Source organism: Mastacembelus armatus, chromosome 6 (genome assembly GCF_900324485.2).
Source record: "Mastacembelus armatus chromosome 6, fMasArm1.2, whole genome shotgun sequence".
Lineage (NCBI taxonomy): Eukaryota > Metazoa > Chordata > Actinopteri > Synbranchiformes > Mastacembelidae > Mastacembelus > Mastacembelus armatus.
Window position 1 is genome coordinate 14,572,991 of NC_046638.1, and position 20,607 is coordinate 14,593,597.

The 20,607-nt window shown below is 39.0% G+C and overlaps 2 protein-coding genes across 5 annotated transcripts; both read right to left on the bottom strand.

The window, feature by feature from the left end:
- Positions 1-215: 215 nt before the first annotated feature.
- anpeplb (alanyl (membrane) aminopeptidase-like b) lies at positions 216-15,330 on the bottom strand. Of its 2 annotated transcripts, XM_026310776.2 has the most exons (20): positions 14,469-15,330; positions 12,496-12,638; positions 12,245-12,378; positions 11,860-11,980; positions 11,593-11,747; positions 11,234-11,347; positions 10,804-10,947; positions 10,527-10,592; positions 8,400-8,465; positions 8,111-8,259; positions 7,199-7,278; positions 6,843-6,976; positions 6,156-6,211; positions 5,753-5,900; positions 5,492-5,580; positions 3,517-3,627; positions 2,608-2,775; positions 2,330-2,470; positions 1,214-1,277; positions 216-390 (listed from the first exon to the last, which is right to left on the bottom strand). In XM_026310776.2, the coding sequence occupies exons 1-20, from the start codon at positions 15,074-15,076 to the stop codon at positions 244-246; spliced, it is 2,838 nt and encodes a 945-aa protein (XP_026166561.1). In that variant the 5' UTR covers positions 15,077-15,330; the 3' UTR covers positions 216-243. The 2 variants fall into 2 exon arrangements, with proteins under 2 accessions (XP_026166561.1, XP_026166563.1); XM_026310778.2 differs by lacking the exon at positions 8,400-8,465.
- Positions 15,331-16,139: 809 nt separating this feature from the next.
- On the bottom strand, positions 16,140-20,161 carry LOC113133565 (uncharacterized). Of its 3 annotated transcripts, none has more exons than XM_026312459.1 (3): positions 19,895-20,161; positions 18,964-19,591; positions 16,140-18,636 (listed from the first exon to the last, which is right to left on the bottom strand). In XM_026312459.1, exons 2-3 carry the CDS (start codon positions 19,492-19,494, stop codon positions 18,049-18,051), a joined length of 1,119 nt encoding a protein of 372 aa, XP_026168244.1. In that variant the 5' UTR covers positions 19,495-19,591; positions 19,895-20,161; the 3' UTR covers positions 16,140-18,048. The 3 variants fall into 3 exon arrangements, with proteins under 3 accessions (XP_026168244.1, XP_026168243.1, XP_026168242.1); XM_026312457.1 differs by having other exon boundaries at positions 16,141-18,636; positions 18,964-19,594; XM_026312458.1 differs by having other exon boundaries at positions 18,964-20,161.
- Positions 20,162-20,607: the final 446 nt, after the last annotated feature.

Below are 20,607 nucleotides of genomic sequence, written 5' to 3' on the forward strand. Positions count from 1 at the left end.
TCAGAGGGTTCAGTCCATTTTCCTCTGTTAAAAAAGTTAAAGGTTTGATTACTGGCAACAGCAACAGGAAAAAGATTTGAAAAAATGTTTTGAAGTTGATTTCATTGTGTATCCTGTATAAATAATGCACACACATATATACATGAACACTGTCTTGAGGGCCATGTTACTCTCATAAATTTGTTAGTACTACACTAACAACTTTTAAACAATAGAAGCTGATGTTTTGGGGTTTTTTTTACTCTACGAAGCTGTTTCTCTTTCAAACCACTCTAGTACATTCTCTTTGTTCCTCCTGACCCATTGGATGTTGACTTGGGTTTGCTCTTTTGCCTGGTATACCGCCCTGGTAGCAGAACCCAGATCATAATCCATTTCAAAGCGTTCCAGCTGTGTATACACAAAAAGATGATATAGTGATGTCAGAGCATTGCTGCATTCAAAAAAAAAAAATAATAATAACATCTTGTAATTATGATATAGTTCTCTCATCATTTAAATATATTGCATCATGACATGTCTATATTTTAAATGCAATTTTCAGCCTGCCATGTCACACAGCTGAGTTTTTCCTGACAGTTATATTTCTGGCGTGGGAAGTAGAACCAAATTGCTTTGTAAAACAGATCAAATGGACCAAAACCCATAATAATCAACCCTACTCCTAAGTGTTGCCATTGTAGCCAAAGCCTGATTAATCTGATTATTCCTAATTCCTCATATTTATTTCACCCCTCAGTTGATTTGTCAGCCAAAAATGCACTATTTACTCCTGTTTGTGTAACATTTGTGAAAACTGAGGCTGAGTCAAAAGTTCAGATTAATGGAGGAACATGCCACCCATTCAAGGGCATGACTCACTGATGTGTTTTTAAAAGTTCTGGACAATAATGGAGGTTCAGGGCACAGAGCAATAAGATAAAAATGGCTTTGAATACACAAACTCTTAATCTCTTAATCTATTCATGAGATTTGTTGATAGTAACAAAATACACAAAAAATATTTGCAAATTATGGATTATAGATAAAACAATAATACATTGGCTCAATAATAGTGGAGGTCATGATGGAAGTAATGCTGATAAGACATCAGGGTGTATCTAGTTACTCTTATGTAAATCAGTTATTGGTACATGACTGGAAAGATTGGAGTTTCCAGTTGACACCATTAAATGATGGAATTATTTTAACATAAGAAAACATCAGTACTCACCTCCCGTAGTTCAAATTGTGTCGAGAACCTGCTGGTCACTCCTTCAATCAGCGTGGCTCCATCCCTGGCAACACAGTTTCAACAAAATCTGAACATTATCTCCATAATGCTATGTTTTATTGCTGTGGTATGAAGATAACTTTAAGTGGACTTTAAAACTTTATATAAAGCTCATGAAATAAAACTGTTGAGTTTTCTGGCAATGGCATAAACAGTAGACACTATTAAAAAGAGTAAATGATAAGCACTGATTAAATAACAACCTTTGTACTTGACACTGTGCAATATTTTCATAAGCCACTGCATATTATTGTTGGTTGTTTTATAACCCTGCTCAGTGCAGTATCAAGAAGCCTCTGTAAACAGTGACTCATTAGAGAAACACACAAATTTAAACCTGCATGAATGATTGGGTTGATTTTGTCCATCGGGAGGCTGTGGGACAAGCCGAAACACAGACCATTGTTAATTCAGAAACTCAGCAATAGTCGTGTGTCATGTTTCAGTCCACTTGACAAATACCCATCCAGCAACTAAAAAGCCATGTATATTCCTCTGTAGCTGGTAGAGATCAGAAATATAATATATTAAATTTAGGACTTATTCATCCATGGACAGAAACGCAATGAATGCAAATGCTGCTCCAAGTCTGATGGCTGTGTAAACAGGAAACAGTTCTCTAACATGTTAGTTATATTAACTTCATAAGGTCATGCTATTGCAAATGTGTGTGACTTTCAGCTATTAGGACTTCAGCTGCAAAGTGGCCAAAACAACTAAATGTTTGAGCTTTAAAGAGCTGTACACCATAAAAGTCTGTTTTGGTTTGAGTCTTCTCAATCTAGACATATGTCTTGGGGTTAAACCGTATACTTGTAATTTTCTTGTAAATCTGTTGGAATAAAAATAGCTAAATTTAAACTTTTAGCACTGACACAAAATACCACCTCTCACCAACCTCAAACCAAAAACACTAGCAATACTTTTCCATTTTAAGTATGTATTGGCCAAACCAAGCTACACAATCTCAAATATTCATTCATGACTCACTAAACGATATGTAATTTGTAAAAACCAATATGACAGGCAGTATACACGGTCCAAATAGCAACATACCCCAGACTGACGTAGTCCCAATGGGCTCGGATAAAGTTCCAGGCCAACGCCTGCCCCGCCACATTCTTGGCTATGTACTTGATAGTGGAAGCAATATCCATCAGACGAATCTTCTCAGGGTTCAAAGTGTACTCCAGGTATCTGCAAGATAAGGGTGACACTGACTTTGGGATTGGGTGTCACAGGGTTGTTTGTTAATACTTCAAAATTCCATATAGGACACATGAGGACTTGATGTTTAGTCCTGGGTCTGTGCATGATCTGGTTTCTGACTTCACCTTTGGAGCAGCCAGGTCTTCTTAGTGCAGGACAGTGCTCTACGGAGCTGCTCTCTCTCTGAGGTGTCACTGGAGCTCTGAAACTTGTCCCAGGCAAACTCCCACTCTGTCTTCCCACCAGCAGCCACAGCTTGGCAGTATATTACAGACCGCAGGTTGGGGTGGATGCTGAATCATGCACACACATACACAGGATTTATTTTCTCTACATCTGGATTGTTGAAATTTTCCATTTTCTTGGGTGTCCTGGGCTGCTTGACTTAACCTTTTTTTGGAACATTTTTTCCATTGGCTCTGCCTCCATGTATTTTTCCCACCACTATAAACATTTCAACTATACACTATAAACTACACTTTGAAATTGGCATCCACTGGCAAAAACTTCAAATCAATTGGACCCATCTTGTGCTTTACAGTCCATACAACGCACAGCACCTTCTATCCTTAAACTCACAAATCAGATTAGGATTTCTCTATTGGATATGTTTTCTGTACATAAAACATGAAATATACACAGGCAAGTGCAAATGCATTAACACATTGACATGCATATGGGGCTAAGTAATAAGAACATGCACTACACACATTTAAATTAAAAGTCAATGCCACTAATTTAAAGCTACATCTGGAAGTGCAGCTTTAAAGTTGACAATGCAGAATGTTAGCAACAGCCACAAACACTTCACACAAATAAGCGATAAAAGTACACCTACCTTTACTAATTGCTGGAGAGTGAAGCTACAGAATATGATGAAAACTTTTTCACTTAGACTTTTTTTTTTGAAGCCAATAACTTGATTTAAAACAGAACCATGTTTATTTGAAATCATTAAAGATAGTGTGGACTAGAAACGTAATGTAATGTTCAAATTCTAAATGTAATATATACTTATCCAGTCATCTCCATACTTGTTGGTACTGCTATTGCTCATCCAGTTGGCAAACATCTTTCTAGCCATTGACACACATTCTGGGAGTCCATTGGAACATGCCACCTCTATAGCAGTGATCTGATTGCACCTTGGGATAAAGCATAATTTCATTTTATATACAGGTGTGCAGATAGTAAATAATGGTAAAAGTAATCTAATTAGTCTTAAAGACTGAAAGATAGCTCTCAAAACTCTAATTAAACCTAGAAAATGCACCTTGAGTTGAGATTATTTTTTCACACACATCGGGGCGCTAAACTCAATGTGTAAGCAAAATAGTTGCCTGTTAATACATCCGATGCGCGTGTTAATCCAATATTCACTCCTATTATTGCCTTGTTTTTGATATCAACTAACTCCAAGTTGGTAAATATCTGCTTCTTCAGTAGCTAAATGCTTTATTTAAATGTGTTCTTCAAAGTGAACGTAGAGAATAGATGAATTAGTGTCCATTAAGTGCTCTATGGTGAATTAGTCTTTATGGAAATGTCATGTTTATGGTTTCTTAATAACTTGATTACTACTTTATGCACTTTATGTTTTGTAAATCATTTTGTCGTGTTGATTTGGCAATATGCCGCACACCCAAAAAATAAAATTTGCAATTGTGTTTTGTACCTGAAACAAATCCTGATGTATTGAGAACTGTTTCCATCTAAATATACAGTCACCAACCACTTTATTAGGTACACCTGTTCAATTGCTTAACACAAATAGCCAATCAGTCAATCACATGGCAGCAATTCAATGCATTTAGGCATGTAGACGTGGTCAAGATGACTTTCTAAGGTTCAAACCGAGCATCAGAATGGGGAAGAAAGGGGATTTAAGTGACTTTGAACATGACGTGGTTGTTGGTGCCAGATGGGCTGAGCAGACTGGTTCGAGACGATAGGCAACAGTAACTTGTTAGAACCACTAACCACTCGTTACAACCAAGGTATGCAGAATACCATCTATGAAGGTACAACTCCTGAAGCAAATGGACTACAGCAGCAGAAGACCACACCGAGTGCCACTCCTGTCAGCTAAGAACAGGAAACTGAGGGTACAATTTGCACAGGCTCAACAAAATTAAACAATCGAAGATTGGAAAAACGTTGCCTGATCTGATGAGTCTCGATGTCAGCTGCGACATTCAGATGGTAGGGTCAGAATTTGGCGTAAACAACATGAAAACATGGATCCATCCTGCCTTGTATCAACGGTTCAGGCTGGTGGGGGTAGTGTAATGGTGTGGGGGATATTTTCTTGGCACAATTTGGACCCCTTAGTACCAACTGAGCATTGTTTGCATTGTTGCAATGGCACAGCCTACCAGAGTATTGGTGCTAACCATACCCATCCACAGTGTACCACAGTGTGCCCATCTTCTGATGGCTACTTCCTGCAGGATAATGCACCATGTCGCAAAGCTCAAATCATCTCAAACTGGTTTCTTGAATATGACAGTGAGTTCACTGTACTCCAATGGCCTCCACAGTCACTAGATCTCAATCCAACAAAGCACCTTTGGGATGTGGTGAAACAGGAGATCTGCATCATGGATGTGCACCTGAGTAATCTGCAGCAACTGTGTGATGCTATTATGCCAATATGGACCTAAATCTCTGGGGACTGTTTCCAACACCTTGTTGACTCTATGCCACACAGAATTAAGGCAGTTCTGAAGGCAAAAGGGGGTCCAACCCAGTACTAGCTAGGTGTTCCTAATAAAGTGGCTGGTGAGTGTAGTACTGCCAGTGCAAGTCACAGATCTATCACTAATATATAGCTGATGATGTGTAAGCTATCAATGAAAACACTCAGAGCTACTCAGTATTGGTTCTTTTGGATTTCACAGTGAATTTGTGAACTTCTGTTGACAATCAACTGAGCATAAAGTCTGTATAAACAATAATATGACAAGAGAAATTTCCCAAGAGAAATTGGTACAATTCTTCTCTCCTTACTGTAACGAGTGGTCCTTTGGGACTTCTGAATTTTCTGTGTAGTTCCTGAAGAAGTTGTACAGCCCTGTAACCTGTTTGCAGAGATATGCCTGCAGGAAAGGAAAACTTTAATGATGTTTTAAAGCAAAAATACACTACCAGTCAAAAGTTTGGACATACTTTACCATTGAATTGAATGAGAAAGTGTGTCCAAACTTTTGACTGGTACTGTATATTATCATGCTGAATAGTATAAAAATTTAAAATGATGTTTTAACGTGCCTGCATGGGTCCATACACCTCAGAGCGGTCAAACATAAGGACAAAGTAACCAAGGTTTCTCACAGCTGACTCCCAGGGAAGGTACTCTCTCTCTGTGTGAAGGAAGCGTGTTGAATTCAAGGCCAGAGTCACACTGACCAGTTTGGCCCTGAGATAAACACAGATTAGATCAAAAGTGGCAAATAAGACATCAATATGACCTTCTTACAGTCATGTTTTAAAAAATTAAAAATAGTGTGTCATGAGTGATAAGAACCATGACAACTGCCCTGTTAATCTGATGCCACCATGTGCAACATCGGCACTGAAGACTCACAACACATTGAATCTGCAGAAAACTGACTGGCAGAGGCCTGGATAAACTAGATACAAATGCACTGAGAGTGCAAGTTAAAGTCAGTACCTTGCCAAGTTAAATGCATCATCAATAAGCTGTCCTCTGTTCATCAGTGGGATCCGCTGGAAAATAAAAGTTGATTTTTGCTTTCAGACAGAAGCCAAATCTCAAGATATTTACAACTGTACTCAGTCATACTACCATCAGCAAAGTCAAACTAATTTTAGTGACATTTGTGTTCACTACAGGATGAGTAAATTCGCTGGAAGAAAAGACTCAACAAAGTCATTAGCAGCCATCTCCTGGAGGTCACAAATGAGTCATGAACCAGAATCAGAAGAATCTGAAAAAAACATTTCAAATTTTCACAGCAATACAAACTGCTAACAACATTTCAGTCTGAATAATATTACATCCCTAAAAATATTCTGTAATGTTTTATCACACTAAAAATATTAGCTCTCTGTGAACTGTGCAGAAACAATTTGAAAGGGTCAGTTTCAGGAAATGCAGGTTAAGATTTTGGGTGCAGTGAATTCTTCTAGGTCAGCACTGTGGTTAAGTGGTTGGCACTGTTGCCTCACAGCAAGAAGGTTCCTGGTCGAAACCCAGCAGGGGCCTTTCTTTGTGGGATTTGCATGTCCTCCCTGTGCTTGTGTGGGTTGATACCAAATAACTTCTCTTACACAGTCACAAGAACAGTATCTAGATGTTGGTTTGTACTCAGCTCTCATTATTTGGGTTAGAACTAACCTCTGGGTTTGTCTCCAGCTGAGTCAGGAGGTGTTCCCAGTTCTCTGGGTTGTAATTGACTCTGTAGTATCCAGTACAGTTCACATTTGCCAGGATCCACTCTCCGCTCTTAGAAATGAATTCATCTTTCTTTACTGTTCAAAAGATGCAGTTTTTTTTTTAAAGCCAAGTTAAACATAACTCAATACAAATCACAAATCTATAACAGCATAAAACGAGGATTGCAAAAAGGTAATCTAGTGTATCTGCTCAACTGGTCTGTCTCATCAAAACTGTCATATGTCCAATGATTTTGTCAAAAGCTTTTTTGAAAGCTAGTTGTTTATTCCACAGACCCATGTTCAATATTTTGTTACCTGTCCCACTGGTGTCCAACCAGACAAGAGAAGATTCAGATTTGTTTGACATGACTCTGATCGGGACATACCACCAAAGACTGAATAGAGAGAAAAAACACACAAAGAACGGGGTCTTATAAATACATACTGTATTATGATGTAGCTAGGGTACTTATAATCCAGAGAAATATTATTAATAAATGATTATTAAGACTTTATACACAAAAGATCGAACATACAATCTAAAGTGTAGGATTTTTAGTAAAGGGTGGCAGAAGCACAGTGATCTGTAAACACAGCATGAATCTCCTTCATAATAACACTGGGTCCAGAGCTGCTCTGGTAAAACCAGGCAACAGCAGGTTCAATTAATATGCAGTTGGAAAACATTGTTTCAAAACCCTGCAGAGGTACAATTTACTGTAAATAGCTGCAATGATTTCCTGTAAGCCTGGCAGGAAAATACTTTAACAAGGTGACACTGATGTAATAACTTATTTTATATTGCCAACCAAATCAGAAACTAGTTTTACATTATTTCATAACATTAATTCCCGTTGCCAGGTGACGATATCACAAGACGACTGGTTTATGATTCAACTTTGGCCTTGGGAGAGATAATAAAGGTAAAGACGCTTCTCTCCTCTTTACCCCGCCTCTCAACCAGTGGCAGCTGGGACTGGCTCCAGCCCCCTTGGCCCTGGATGTGCTAGGATAAGCAGGAGATGATGTATGGATGGATGAATGAATGAATAGATGGATGGATGGATGAATGAATGAATAGATGGATGGAGGGTAGATTTTCACTATAATTACTGTCATCTTAACCAATCTGAAAACTGAAGTGATGTCCCTTTTGCAGAAAGGGATGTTTTCATAATTTCTGAACTCATAGTAGAGTATATATATATTTAGGTCTTTAGCACAAACCTAGATTCAGAAGAGTCATTGAACAGGAAGCGCTTCTGGGAGATTTCTCCATTCGTAGTGTTGATGGTGATGACAGGATAGCCAATTTGATTGGTCCAGGTGTCCATCACCTTTGCAACCTTGAAATGACCACCATCTTCATCTACAGCCTGAAGAAAAGGGCACAAGTCATATAATATTTTATTACATAAATACCATCATTTGATCAAGGAGTCACCTACAAAATGTGGTTTATAAAAAAAAAAACAAAAACAAAAACACAATACTTAGAGGCCATTGGAGTATATACCTTTTGTATATATTCCCAGAGGTTATACTGGTCAGTGGTTTTATACCTAAAGTCCCAGAGATACATCTTAAACAGAAAAACAGAGAGAACATGAGAGGTTATAGTTAATGTAGTTTCCTAATGCATTCAAAGTAATTCAGAACAACACTTCAGCACTACATTTACAATTATTGTAAGAGACTGAGGTATCCAAATATGGAGAATACCTAATGTTGAAATAAATGTTTGCTTAAAACAGGTTTTGTTTGATTGATCTGATCACTTTTATCCCGAGCATTATTTTCCATTAGCAATCCTTCTGCTCAATCCCATGGGGTACATACAAAGCCCCTTTGTGATTTTGGTAGATTAATTTGAATATACAACTGGCCAAAAACATGGGAGATTGAGAACTTATATCTTTGTCATTTCCCATTGCAACAGACATAAAGCAGATGCTGGAATGTTTGAGTTCAGAGAAACAGTGATACAATGTTATTGTCAATGGCTCAGAGTTGCATATCTGATTTTGTTTATTAGTGTTCAAATAAACTGACTACATGATCACTCCAAATTGAGAGAGAACTTGTGATATGACCACCAGTGGATAGGATATTGTATGAGTTACATCGCTGATATAATGAGCTAATGAGAAACTGTGAGAAAGTCATGCAGTACACATTAAATATCACCAATACAAAGAAAATCAACTGAAAGACATACAAGAAACAAACAGCAATAAATTTGGTCCAGCAGGCAAATTTGCACAAATAACATAAGAATTTTGTAAAGGCCTGGACGCCACACATAACCAAAGCAAAAACAGACACAACAAAATTCAACATTTCTCTTCATGGAAAGTGTTAGAGGCTTAATGACATAGGGACTAGTCACAGGGGGTGTTGGCAAACTATGCAGCTGGCAAGATCACAACAAACGCCATAACAAGCCAGGAACATGCTAACACTTCATTTCTCAAAACAGCATACTTTCTTTGGCTCACCAAAGTCTCGTAATAGCACGTTCTGAAGAGGCCATGGCTGCATAAGACTGTGCATGCCAGTATTTGGTGCCACCAATGACCAACCAAACCAGCTTCTTTTTATCTTTCTTAAATAAAGTTAATGAGGTTCTGACAGTTGTGTCATATATGTATGTGAAATTGGTTCCATGTATAGTTTACTTTCCTTTTTTTTCATTTAGCAAGTCTTTGGTTACAAAAGTGAACCACAAATACATATAAATGCTATTGAACCACATATAACATTATAAAGCCCAGATAAATGCTATAAGAGGTGAACATGATTTTGGAAGCATACTTTTTATTTTTACTTTCCCTACAGCCAATTAAAACATCAAATCAGCCTGTGGTAGTCTAGATCCCCATGCATATTGTAAATCATGCCATACAGTAAGGTGAACCATGACATTGTCATACCAAATGTAACTTCTGCACATTGTCTGTCCTGCCATGACAGAATGTAACAATACATACAACAGAATGCATTCATGGTGGATTATTTTGTAAGTTGAATGCCATACTTCTGCTGTTCACCTTGAATGCAACACGATCAAAGGTGAAATACTTGCTGCAGTGATAAATTTCCAGTCTTGTAAAATCCTATCTGTGACTATTAGAAACCAATGTGTTGCGTTTCGGTATCTAATAGGCTTTAAACACACAAATCCGGTCCTCTGACTGGACTTCCCAGTGCTGCACCTGCACATAAAACAACACACCCCCACCAACACAGCCCCCAGTGTTTTTTGTCTTTTCTGTGCTTTATGCAGCCAGCCAGGACATTAAGTTAATTATGGAGGATTTAAAACTAAGATCACTTTGTTTTTTCAAGTGAAGAAATCTCTCTTTTTAATCTCTTAATTTCCATTTTGACCCCCTTAATGTGACCTGGTGAGATTACTTGTTTGTGCTGCAGGAAATAATGCTAGGGAAAGATCATCTCCTCTCTCTCCATGTGCACATGTCCTGACAGAAGTAGTAACCTTTGGAGCTCACTGTGGATAAATTATTGCTCCATCCTGAAGAAGAACCTTGAACAATTTCCTTGACAGGTCCTGCAAAAGGCAAGTATAAAAATAACAGAACAATTTCAGGCAATCTGAATAAGGTTAAACGTTTCTGCTTACTTTGATCCCTTTGTTGAAAACTCTTTCACCCACGATGTCTGCCAGCATTCTCAGAATGAACCCCCCCTTCAAAGTAAACATCACATACATGCCAGTATGTCAGTATTAACAGTATACATGAATAACCTGCATCTTAAAATAGAAACACAAATTGTGTATCCAGTGAAAAATCCAATCTGTATTGATTCCTTGGCTATGTGTGTGTCTGTGTTGTAAACCATTGCAGTGCTCATGAGAGATGATGTGTGTTCATTGCTGGACTCATATAACTCTCTACCTTATTGTAGGTTATCGAATCAAACATCGCAAGGATCTCAAAACTTGTCCGGACATCTTCCTGTGGAGGACTGAGAGGGTGTGATGAGGCTAGAGCATCTTCCTCAAAGGCATTATGAAGGTTGCTCAAAACATATGTGTCTCTCTGAGGAAAACAGAGAAACCAGACCACATTTCACATGACCTTTCGACATACCTAATTGCATCAACCTGACGTTACTGTGTATTTGAAAAACTATCGTTGCCACAAGGTGAAAAGCTTTGCAACAGCAAAGGAAAACGTCTACCAAACAGTGCATAAGACATTGGTCCCAACAGTCAAAATAAATGAAGTGAAATGAAATTGTGTACAATTCTTCAAAGCACAATCCTTACCAGAAAGACTTTCTGGCACCAGGGTGAATGTTCAGTTGAAAACAGTGTGAACTTACTATTTTGAATGAAGGCTCAGCGTGGTCCACTGCAAAGTAGGACATGTAGGTGGCAAATCCTTCATTCAGCCAAAGTTGATTCCACCATTTCATTGTCACCAGATTTCCAAACCACTGTCAAAAAATGAGAAGAACTCATCAACAGAGAAGTGGGATTATTTCCCTGTATATAGCTGTATATAAATATGTATGGCTTTTTAAATGAATGGTTTTTGCTAGATGTGGCAAAAGTGTCACCCTGTGTTACACTCAGTCTGTAAACCCTGAATCTACACACAGATAGAGGAGGCAGCTGCTTGAGCCATAAAAGTGTATATCATTTTGATTTTCATTACAGGGAGGACACAGAGTGTTCTTACCTGATGTGCCAGTTCATGTGCAATTATGGTAGCAATATCTGCCTTGTGCAACAGTGAGGACACTCCTTCTTCATAGAGTAGGTTTCCTTCCTGGTATGTGACCAGTCCCCAGTTTTCCATTGCTCCAGGAAATAGGTCTGGCAGTGCAATTTGGTCTAAAGGAATCACATTGATCATGGACAAATGATTATTTATATATATAAATTTGCTTAGGCAGTAGCATGTTATACTATACGAGGGTATCCAGTAGGTTTAAACAACTCTTACCTAGCTTTTTTGGTGAGTATTCAATATCAAAATGATTTTCGAAGAACGTAAGAATCTTTCCAGTGATGTTCGCTGCATATTGAGTGTATCCTGCTGCAGTGGCCTCTGGACGAGCAAATGTCTATACGAGAGGAAAAAAAAACATTGGTGTGGTATAGGACATTCTCACTTTGACAAAAACAGTGAGCTCCGTATGAACGTCAAATAGCTAAAAAAATAAAAACAGGTCAGAAAGCAGTAAAATGAGTTTGTTTTGGCTCATGGTGTATGGTGCTGCCAATAAAGATTTACTGGCAAAAAGTCCAACAAAATGAGCCACCAAGGTCAAGGCCATACCAAAGCATTTCCAGCACACTCATTCTGAGTCTTACAATAGAAGACATACTTTGATTTCCACTCGTTTATGTGGGGAGGGGATTGATGTGAACTCTGAAACTGTGAAGGCAAACAAGTATGTAGACATCCTTGGTGTTGGATAAAAACGAGTGTATTTCCAGTCATCGTCTATAATACTGGAGCCTGAAAGAATGCAGAGTGCCAAAAACAAGAAAGGATATGTTTTATTCAGTCATTACCATTTATCTTTTATTCATGTGACACGAAACATTCTGATTACCATAGAAGATTGGTTTTTACCTAATATTTCTGCATTTCCCAGAGCTGTTGTGTCTCGTCTGTGGATTATGGTTACATGAAACACAGCCTTCATTTGTGGCTCATCAAAACAAGGAAACACCATCCTGGCATCTATTGGCTCCAAATTAGTGGTGGCAAGAACTCTATAAATAGATAAAGACAGTCGGCCTTTTGTTTTCAGGTGTATACTGAAGCAACACAAGATAAAAATAATAAAAAAGTGAGTAGGATTTCATAAAGAATTCTTGATAAATGACTTTCAGTTGATAAAACTAAAAGCACTGGTGACATGCTTTTGTATCTTTAAGATGCTGGTGGAAACAGTGCTCATTTTGTGTCCACAGTGTCTGAAAAGTACACAGGAAGCCAGATGGTCAATTACACATTAGGGAGTGAGAAAAAACACATACAACAGCCAGCTCAAGACCATGAAGCAACATCTGTGTGACAAGTACCAGCACTTTGGTCTAGAAATTCAAATAAGTGGAAATGATTGTATAAAACCAGTGTGGTGACTAGAGGAAAATCCTGTTTCCTCCTGGGACAGACCAGAATATAATGTCACAAACTTTCTGCATCCATCCACAGTGGCACAGTGCGGGTAAATGCACATCTCCAAGCAGTAATTATATACTGTGGATAATTGCATAATTTGGGTTCCTTTTACCCCTTGGCCCTGTCATGATAAATGGATTAATCATAGTAATTAGACAAACCAATAGTCTCAGCCACAAACCAGTGGATTTTGATTGCTTTAAATAAAATCTGTTTGTTGGTGTTTCCTTTTCAATTTAGATCACTTAATTCCACAAGCAGACAAATGAACAACTAGATCCTAAACAACAACCCACTCTGTTTTTGTAAAACCACAGACATCGTATTTCTGGTGTTTGTTAAAGCCTCACACTAACTGCAGTCCATATGGATTTAAATGTTGCTTTTGCAAGTTTACTTTGTCAAGAAAGAAATGTGTGAAAGTGTAGACTAGAGTCATTGGTTCATTCTTTAGTTTTACTTTTTATTTTACATCTTAATTCAAAACTGCAGCCAGTAATTTCATTCATTATTGGTTCTGGACAACAACAAAAAAAAAAAAAATCCTGGCGTATTATTCCAAGCCGTGTATGTTTTGTTATCTCCTTTCATATACTTTGTTAGCTGTCTAAATAGGAGTTCGTTTCATGTTTCAGTTTCATGTTAACTTAGGGCCTTAGAGCTGTGAGCTGCTGTAATCAAGCACTGGAAAGCTGCTTCCCACGTTTTGAGTTTGTTACATATCCAGGCTGCCAATCTTTGTTTTGATTTGGAAACAGAGACGCAACTTTGGAAATTCATTAAATATCTACTTTAATCTTTCATCAAATGGAATGTCTTTTCATCCAGAGAGTCAAAGACTCTGGGGATTTTGAAAATGCCGTCAGCACAGTGGTATTTGATGATTACAATTGATGGTTACCGCTGTGATATTATGAGAGGCTTAAACTTCGGTTAGGGCTAAGAAATAAAAATTGATTTAACGAGAAATGTAAGCCCTTTTTGCTGCAGTATTTATCAAATGAACATAATTACTCTATCAATCAGTAATGTCAACTGAATAGTTAAATACATTCATCAAAAAACTTAGTGCTGCAGCATACAAGGCAAAAATCATTTGGGATTGCTGACTGACCATGTGACTACTTAATTAAGTCCAGTTTACAAAACAGAGATGTTGTAGATATGAATGTCAACCAAAAATACTTAATGCTATTTTTTTTTTTTTTTAACCGCAATCGGTAAAAACTGTCTCAGTGTGACAGCTGTGATGGAGAATTAAAACTAGACAATGCAACAGGAGGTAAATCTACAGATTAGCCTGAAACAATTGTTTCATTTTCAGTTCATACTTGGAAAGACACAATAATCGTAAATTCTACACATATATAATAGCTTTAGGTCTTTAACTTTTAAGATTGTTAAATTGTTTTACTTACCTCTCTGCACTTGTATAATCTTCATAAGTTGGGGAACCTTCAAGATATGAGCTTAGATACAGCCCTTCAAGGTTTTCTGATATTTCTCCTCTGAAAGCTAGAAACAAACTGTAGTTTCCTCCTGCCTTCAATGCATCATTCAACTGGATCTCAAGAAAGTTACTTTCATCTTCATGGTGCTTTATTGCATAAACATATATCTTCTCATTAGTGTCTTTGTTCATTACCACAGGATTAGAAACAGTCAGGTCCTTGCTGTGGAGGTAGATGGTGCTAGTCCTCTGAACGCAGTGAAAGTTAACAGTAGAGTTTCCAGTGAAGAGCATTGTCTGGTTTGGACTGGTGACATTTACCACCTCAATGATTCGGGTGTAGAAGTGAGGCTGAAGGAAGATCGTGTAACTCTCAGGAATGAGATTCCCCGGCAGCTGCATGACGGGTGGTGGTCCTGTGGTGGTGGAGGGGAAGGTCGGACGGGGTGTTGGATGCATTGTGGAGATCTCTGTGTTGTACAGAATGACCATAGTGATAATGCCAACGATGAGAGAGATGGTCAGGATGACAAAGGTGGTGGCCACAGCCTTGGATATGTAGGAGTTTTTCGCCATAGTGGCTGCTTCCTTTGCTCAGTCCTCAAGGTCCCGTTCTTTGACTGCTAGAGATGAGTCTGCTGAGTCCCTCATCAGGTTGTAAGCCTCTGGTCTGCAAGGACTGATTTTTGCACATCCAAGTAACCTCCCTCCCATAAACAGGGCTTGGCCTTAGCAATTAAGAGTCTGTACTTAGATTAAGCATTAACTTAGGCATTGCTGAAAGAGCAAAGAGTAAAACATCATAGTGTGAACTGGCCGATGTTCATTGCCTTTATTGTAAATAATTTGTCAGATTGTGCTCTCAAACATCTGGAGTCAGTTACTGTGTTCTTACCACTAATGCAGGGGTTAGGTAAACCTTAAGGAACACTTATTCTCACACTGCATTCTCCATCACACACACACACACACACACACACACACACTTCCTCACATTCCCTTTCTATGAACACAGCACTCAAACCATCAGCGCAACATTTCTCACTAAACAGGAGAACTGCTGCAACGAATATCGGCATCATCGCTCCAACGTTCAGAGTTCCAAGTTGGAGTCACCTTTCTTTCAACTACTGCCCTCCACAGCCAGGTAAAAGCAATGCAGAGGGTTGGACGATGGCTTCCAAAGATATATGTCAATACAGATCCTATGAAGCTGACATACTCCCAACAAGCAAGTAGCATATGAGAAGAGGAATGCTGCGTGGGCTGGATAACAGTGGAAAAGAAAGAGGAGAGTAGAAAACAGAGTGATTAGGGCAATCACTGAATTTGCTGGAAAGCTCCAACATCGGGGAACTGTGACCACCACACACAAACACATTCGACACCTCAGAAGTAACAAAAATAGGCAAGGTGGGTGAAAGAGGGTCTGAGCTGTGTGCTCCAGCACGTATTTGTACTGATAACAGATGTTGCTGTTGGAGGGTCTAGGAAATGAAAGCAACCCAAGTGTATTGCAACACTGAAGTGGTACAACAATAAGGCCAAATCATCAACGCAGTGGGAGCTTGGTGGAGGCCACATTCCTGCTTCACAGTCATATAGCTACATGTAAAAAAAGGGGTAAAGCAAATAAAAACCACAGAAACAATCTTCTGGTGTGTATTTATTAGAACCTTCTATTTGGATTCCAGATAATTCAAAGCCTTCATCACTATATAATGTGAACAAGCTCTTATGGACCAGATGTTAATAAAATCTTGTCAGGACCAAATACTCATATGTGTGTATATCTTTTCAGGAAGGATTTATTCCTTAGGAAATCAGAGGTGGGTTCTGGCATCAGAGCTGTCATCAGTTAGATTATTCAAGTAGCTCTGCGAAAGTTTTAGCTGATTTTTGTAAACACAGTAGGGACAAGTCCACACACACACACACACGTCTTATCCCTCAAAACCGCCCATTGAAAGGGTAGTCTAAAACTCAAACTGGTCCTCATTTTCTCGTAAAATGTTTTACACTCAAAAAAGTTTCATTACATCAACCAAATCTCATACGTATACTGGTTTCTTCTGAAGAGCACACACACATCTACTAATAATACGGCACATAAGCAAAAGTACTGCAGTGAAATGCACAGTCCATTGGTTTCAAGAGACAATGTCACACTAGTGCAGCTGTAAACTCAATCCTGCTTCTACTGTGAGGCCTTTGGGTGAGAAACCTTTGTGAATAAGGACCTCTGCTGATTAGGAGGACAACTGCAAAAGCCCAGATTTCACTCCTCTGCCATCAGAAGGAATGTCTTGGGAAGTCTGGGGGGAAAAAAGAAAGAAAAAAAAAACCCCCAAAAAAACAAAGCAAAATTTCACAAATTTACATGCATGTAAAATATATGGATCACAAACAGGAACTTTATCCAGTTGTGGAAATATGGAATTTGGTCACTTGTTTGCTATAGTGATTAAAACAACAACTCCGTATGACAGCAGTCAAATATCAATAGTTGATGAATTTTAGAAAGGGAGGTTAAATGCTTAAAACCTCAAAAAACACAATTAGCTGTCTCTGCTTTAACAGAAACACACAATCACATGTAATCTGACAATAAACCGGAATATTTGGAGAATAAAGCCACAATAACTGAATATTTTGAGAATTAAGTCATATTATCTTGAAAGTGAATGTGCATTATTTATAGTAAAAATGATCAGAATAAAAAAGACATTATTTTTGGGAATATATTTGTAATGTTTGTAGAAAGAAATCTTTTACATTTCAATACAAGTCATTAAGAATAACGGTGGAATATTGCAAAAAAATACAAGTGCAATGTTTTGATATTTAAGACTTAATGGGTGTGACATTTGTCCTCATAATATTATGACATTTTCTTGAAATTTCCACGTTTCTCTCATTAAATAACTATTTTCTAAAAGTGATTCAGCACTGACATTAAAGCTTCTTATAAAATTACAACTTTTTAAAACATTTATTCTTCAAATTATGACTTTTTTCTCAACTGACTTTTTTATCAAAATATTCTGATTTTTATCTGTGAAACAACAATTTTAAGTGTTTTTCCAAATATCATTCCTTTATTCTGGGCAGTTGTTGTTTTTGTTTTCATCACTAGTGGGCACTAGTATGCTTTCATAGTTTTTTCCTTGAACATTTTAAAAGCCAATCTCCACAGCTTGGAGAACATGTTACAGCTGTCACTTAGTCTTTTTAAAATACAGACACTTGGCTCGGGTAGAACTGTAGTTAATGCTGTCATTTGTCCAGCACAGCACAATAGAGTGCAATCAGCGTGAAGCATTGCTGCTTTTTGAAGATACTGGAACAACAAGTATTATACATGTGCTGTCTTACCAACGATTGATGCATTTGATTTTGCTTCAGGTTTATATCTGCAACTATAAGTCTTTGTCAGTGCATCTTTAGTTCATTCAAATCAGGTCAAAAACAGTGAGTGTAAAAGCAATATATCTTTCTTCTGGAATGGATGACCAAGTGCTGAACTTCATTTATTGTCCTTCAGTTGACTACCAAAGCCAGCTATCTAGGTGCTGAACACAGTAACAAGACTGTTCCAGGATGGTAGACAGATCCCCATAGCTCTCCTCTTTCCATGTGGGAAGAAGCCTCTCATTGTTTAGGGCCTGAAGCTTAGGTGTCCCCTCGCGAAGTACTTGGTACAGGCAGGGCCACCGACTCTGAATCCTCAGTCTGGTCCTCCGGTCGAGCGTGATGCCGCGGACAATCTTCTTAGCTCGAAGCTCGCGCAGGGCAGGGAGCTTCAGACAGGAGAATACTAAACCTCGGCTGGGCGACACGTCCAGGAACTCTAGAGATTCAGATTCCAGGGTGTATGAGATGCCCAGGTTTCTCAATGGCACCAGGATGTGTAAAGTCAGAGATTTCAGGTTAGGCAGGGACTTGGTCAGGGTTTGCAGCGTCGAGGGAGTCACGCCTTTAAAGACCCAGAAGTATTTAAGCTCGAGGACTCTGAGCTGCTGGAACTGGGTGAGGAGCGACACAGATAAATCGGACCAGTCAAAGTGTAACCGCATTTTAGAGATGCGTGGGCAGCTGTGAGTGAGTTTAGTCAAGAGCTCCTGGAAACTGGTCACCTGTCAAATCAAATGAAAAAGATGAACTGCGTATTTGCAGATATGACTGTATAACAAGTAACATCTCATTGTGACCATATTGCCATGAAGAAGAACTGGTTCCAAAACTTTTTCCCTCTTTGGAAGCTTAAAAATGGTCACTGCCAGACTGTGTTATTACTTACACTTTAATTGATGATAAAAGGTTTATATGAGGACCCTGATACTCAAGCAGCTCAGATTTCAGCCATCATTGCTTTTGTATATAAACATAACTTTTCTGTGTGCAATTACAGAGATAGGAACCACCAACATGAGAAGCTAAGGCTTTAATTCTAATGTAGTTACCTGGTCCATTTTGGTAATGCTGTCTTGGTGTGAACTGTAGCTGGAGTTGACCCTGAGGTCCAGTGGCTCAAGAAGCGTAAAGGTCCAGTTGAGATCCAGGTGACTGAGGTCTCTACAATGAACGTTATCCAGCAGGTGGCTCAGCAGCTCACCCCACTTGTTGCAGCGATCCCCCAGGTCAAAACTGGCCTTCAATGTCAGCAGACTTGCTCGGCGGGAGATGAGATGGTGGGTGTAAAGGTGGACCCAGGATTTCCACCTTTCAAACTCCCGGTTTGAAACAAGCAGACCCTCCTGACCCAGATGGAAGACACCACGGCGGGAATAGTCCGCCACGCGCCACAGCTTCCATGAACGGACGAGACAACTCCAGCTTAGGCAAACCAAAGCACAGCTGCACTTGTCCACCTCATTCAGAAAGGAAAAGACATGCAGCTGGCACTCCACCGGCAGGAAGTTGAAAGGGAAGAAGTTGTCCACTGCTTTCCGTCGGCTGTTTAAAGGGACCAGGGGCCTTTTTCGTGGTGACATGATGACGGACGAAGAAACTGTGTTGGTGGTCAGTGGTGGAGGTCACAATCTCCACCGGGTAGTCTTGTGGTCTGGCTTTTCCATCAATATCTTTAGTCTGCTGAAGTATTAAGAACAACGAAAGCAAACGGTGTGAAACTAATTTATAATGTTGTTGTTTTCAAGGTAACAGCCATAAAAAAACAACAACAAACTACTAGTTCACAGCAGACAGAAATCTTCCTGGTACAACTGGGCAGATCACGTAATGCTGCATAACGCTCGTTAACGTGATGCTGCTCCGTTACTCGCACTTATTGAGCTTCTGTCACAATAACAGGGTCATACTCACACACGTGTAGCCGTACGGACTATAACGGACTGTTTTGCATTATTATCGAGACAGAAATCGCGTCGTTACCTTTTAGTCGAACAGCTCCCTTCGGTCCTCAGTTACAAAGCTAACCTGCTAGCTTCTAGAGGAACAAAGGAGTTTACATTTACATCTAATTACTGCGCATTGTTGAAGGTTTTACATGATTTGCTTTATATACGACCATGCACGCAAATGTTAACCAAAAGATATAAATGCAGAGTTTAAGAGAAAACTGTGAAGAACAGTACTCAGTAACTAGGCCGGCTAGTTAGCTGCCAAACAGCTGAGTTTTGTTGTTGTTTTTGTTGTGGCTGCTGGGTGATGACGACATCAACATGCGCTGGGCGGCATGTTTTGTACCGCGGCGTCGCACCGCCGGGCGGAGTCTAAAGTTCCAAAAGGAATGGTTTAGAAGAATAATGGCGTTTATTCTTGCGCAGTGACAGAGCACCTTCTGTAAACTGATTCACGCATGACACCACAGCTGATAGCATTTGTCTGTAACATTTAAAGATGTCAAACTGATTTGGGAAGAAAGAACAAAGGCTGTTACTCTCTTATGTACAGCTATGAGGAAGAACATTTTGATTTCCTGTGTTGTTTCCAGTATTGTAGTTGATATTTTTCACCACAATAATTTATTCACATTCACCTAAAATATTTGTTTTAATTTTAATACCCATATTCTTTTTTCACCATTAGATGGCACTGTGAACTTAGAAGAACATCGTGGGCTTGGTGAGGCATGTTGGCATCCT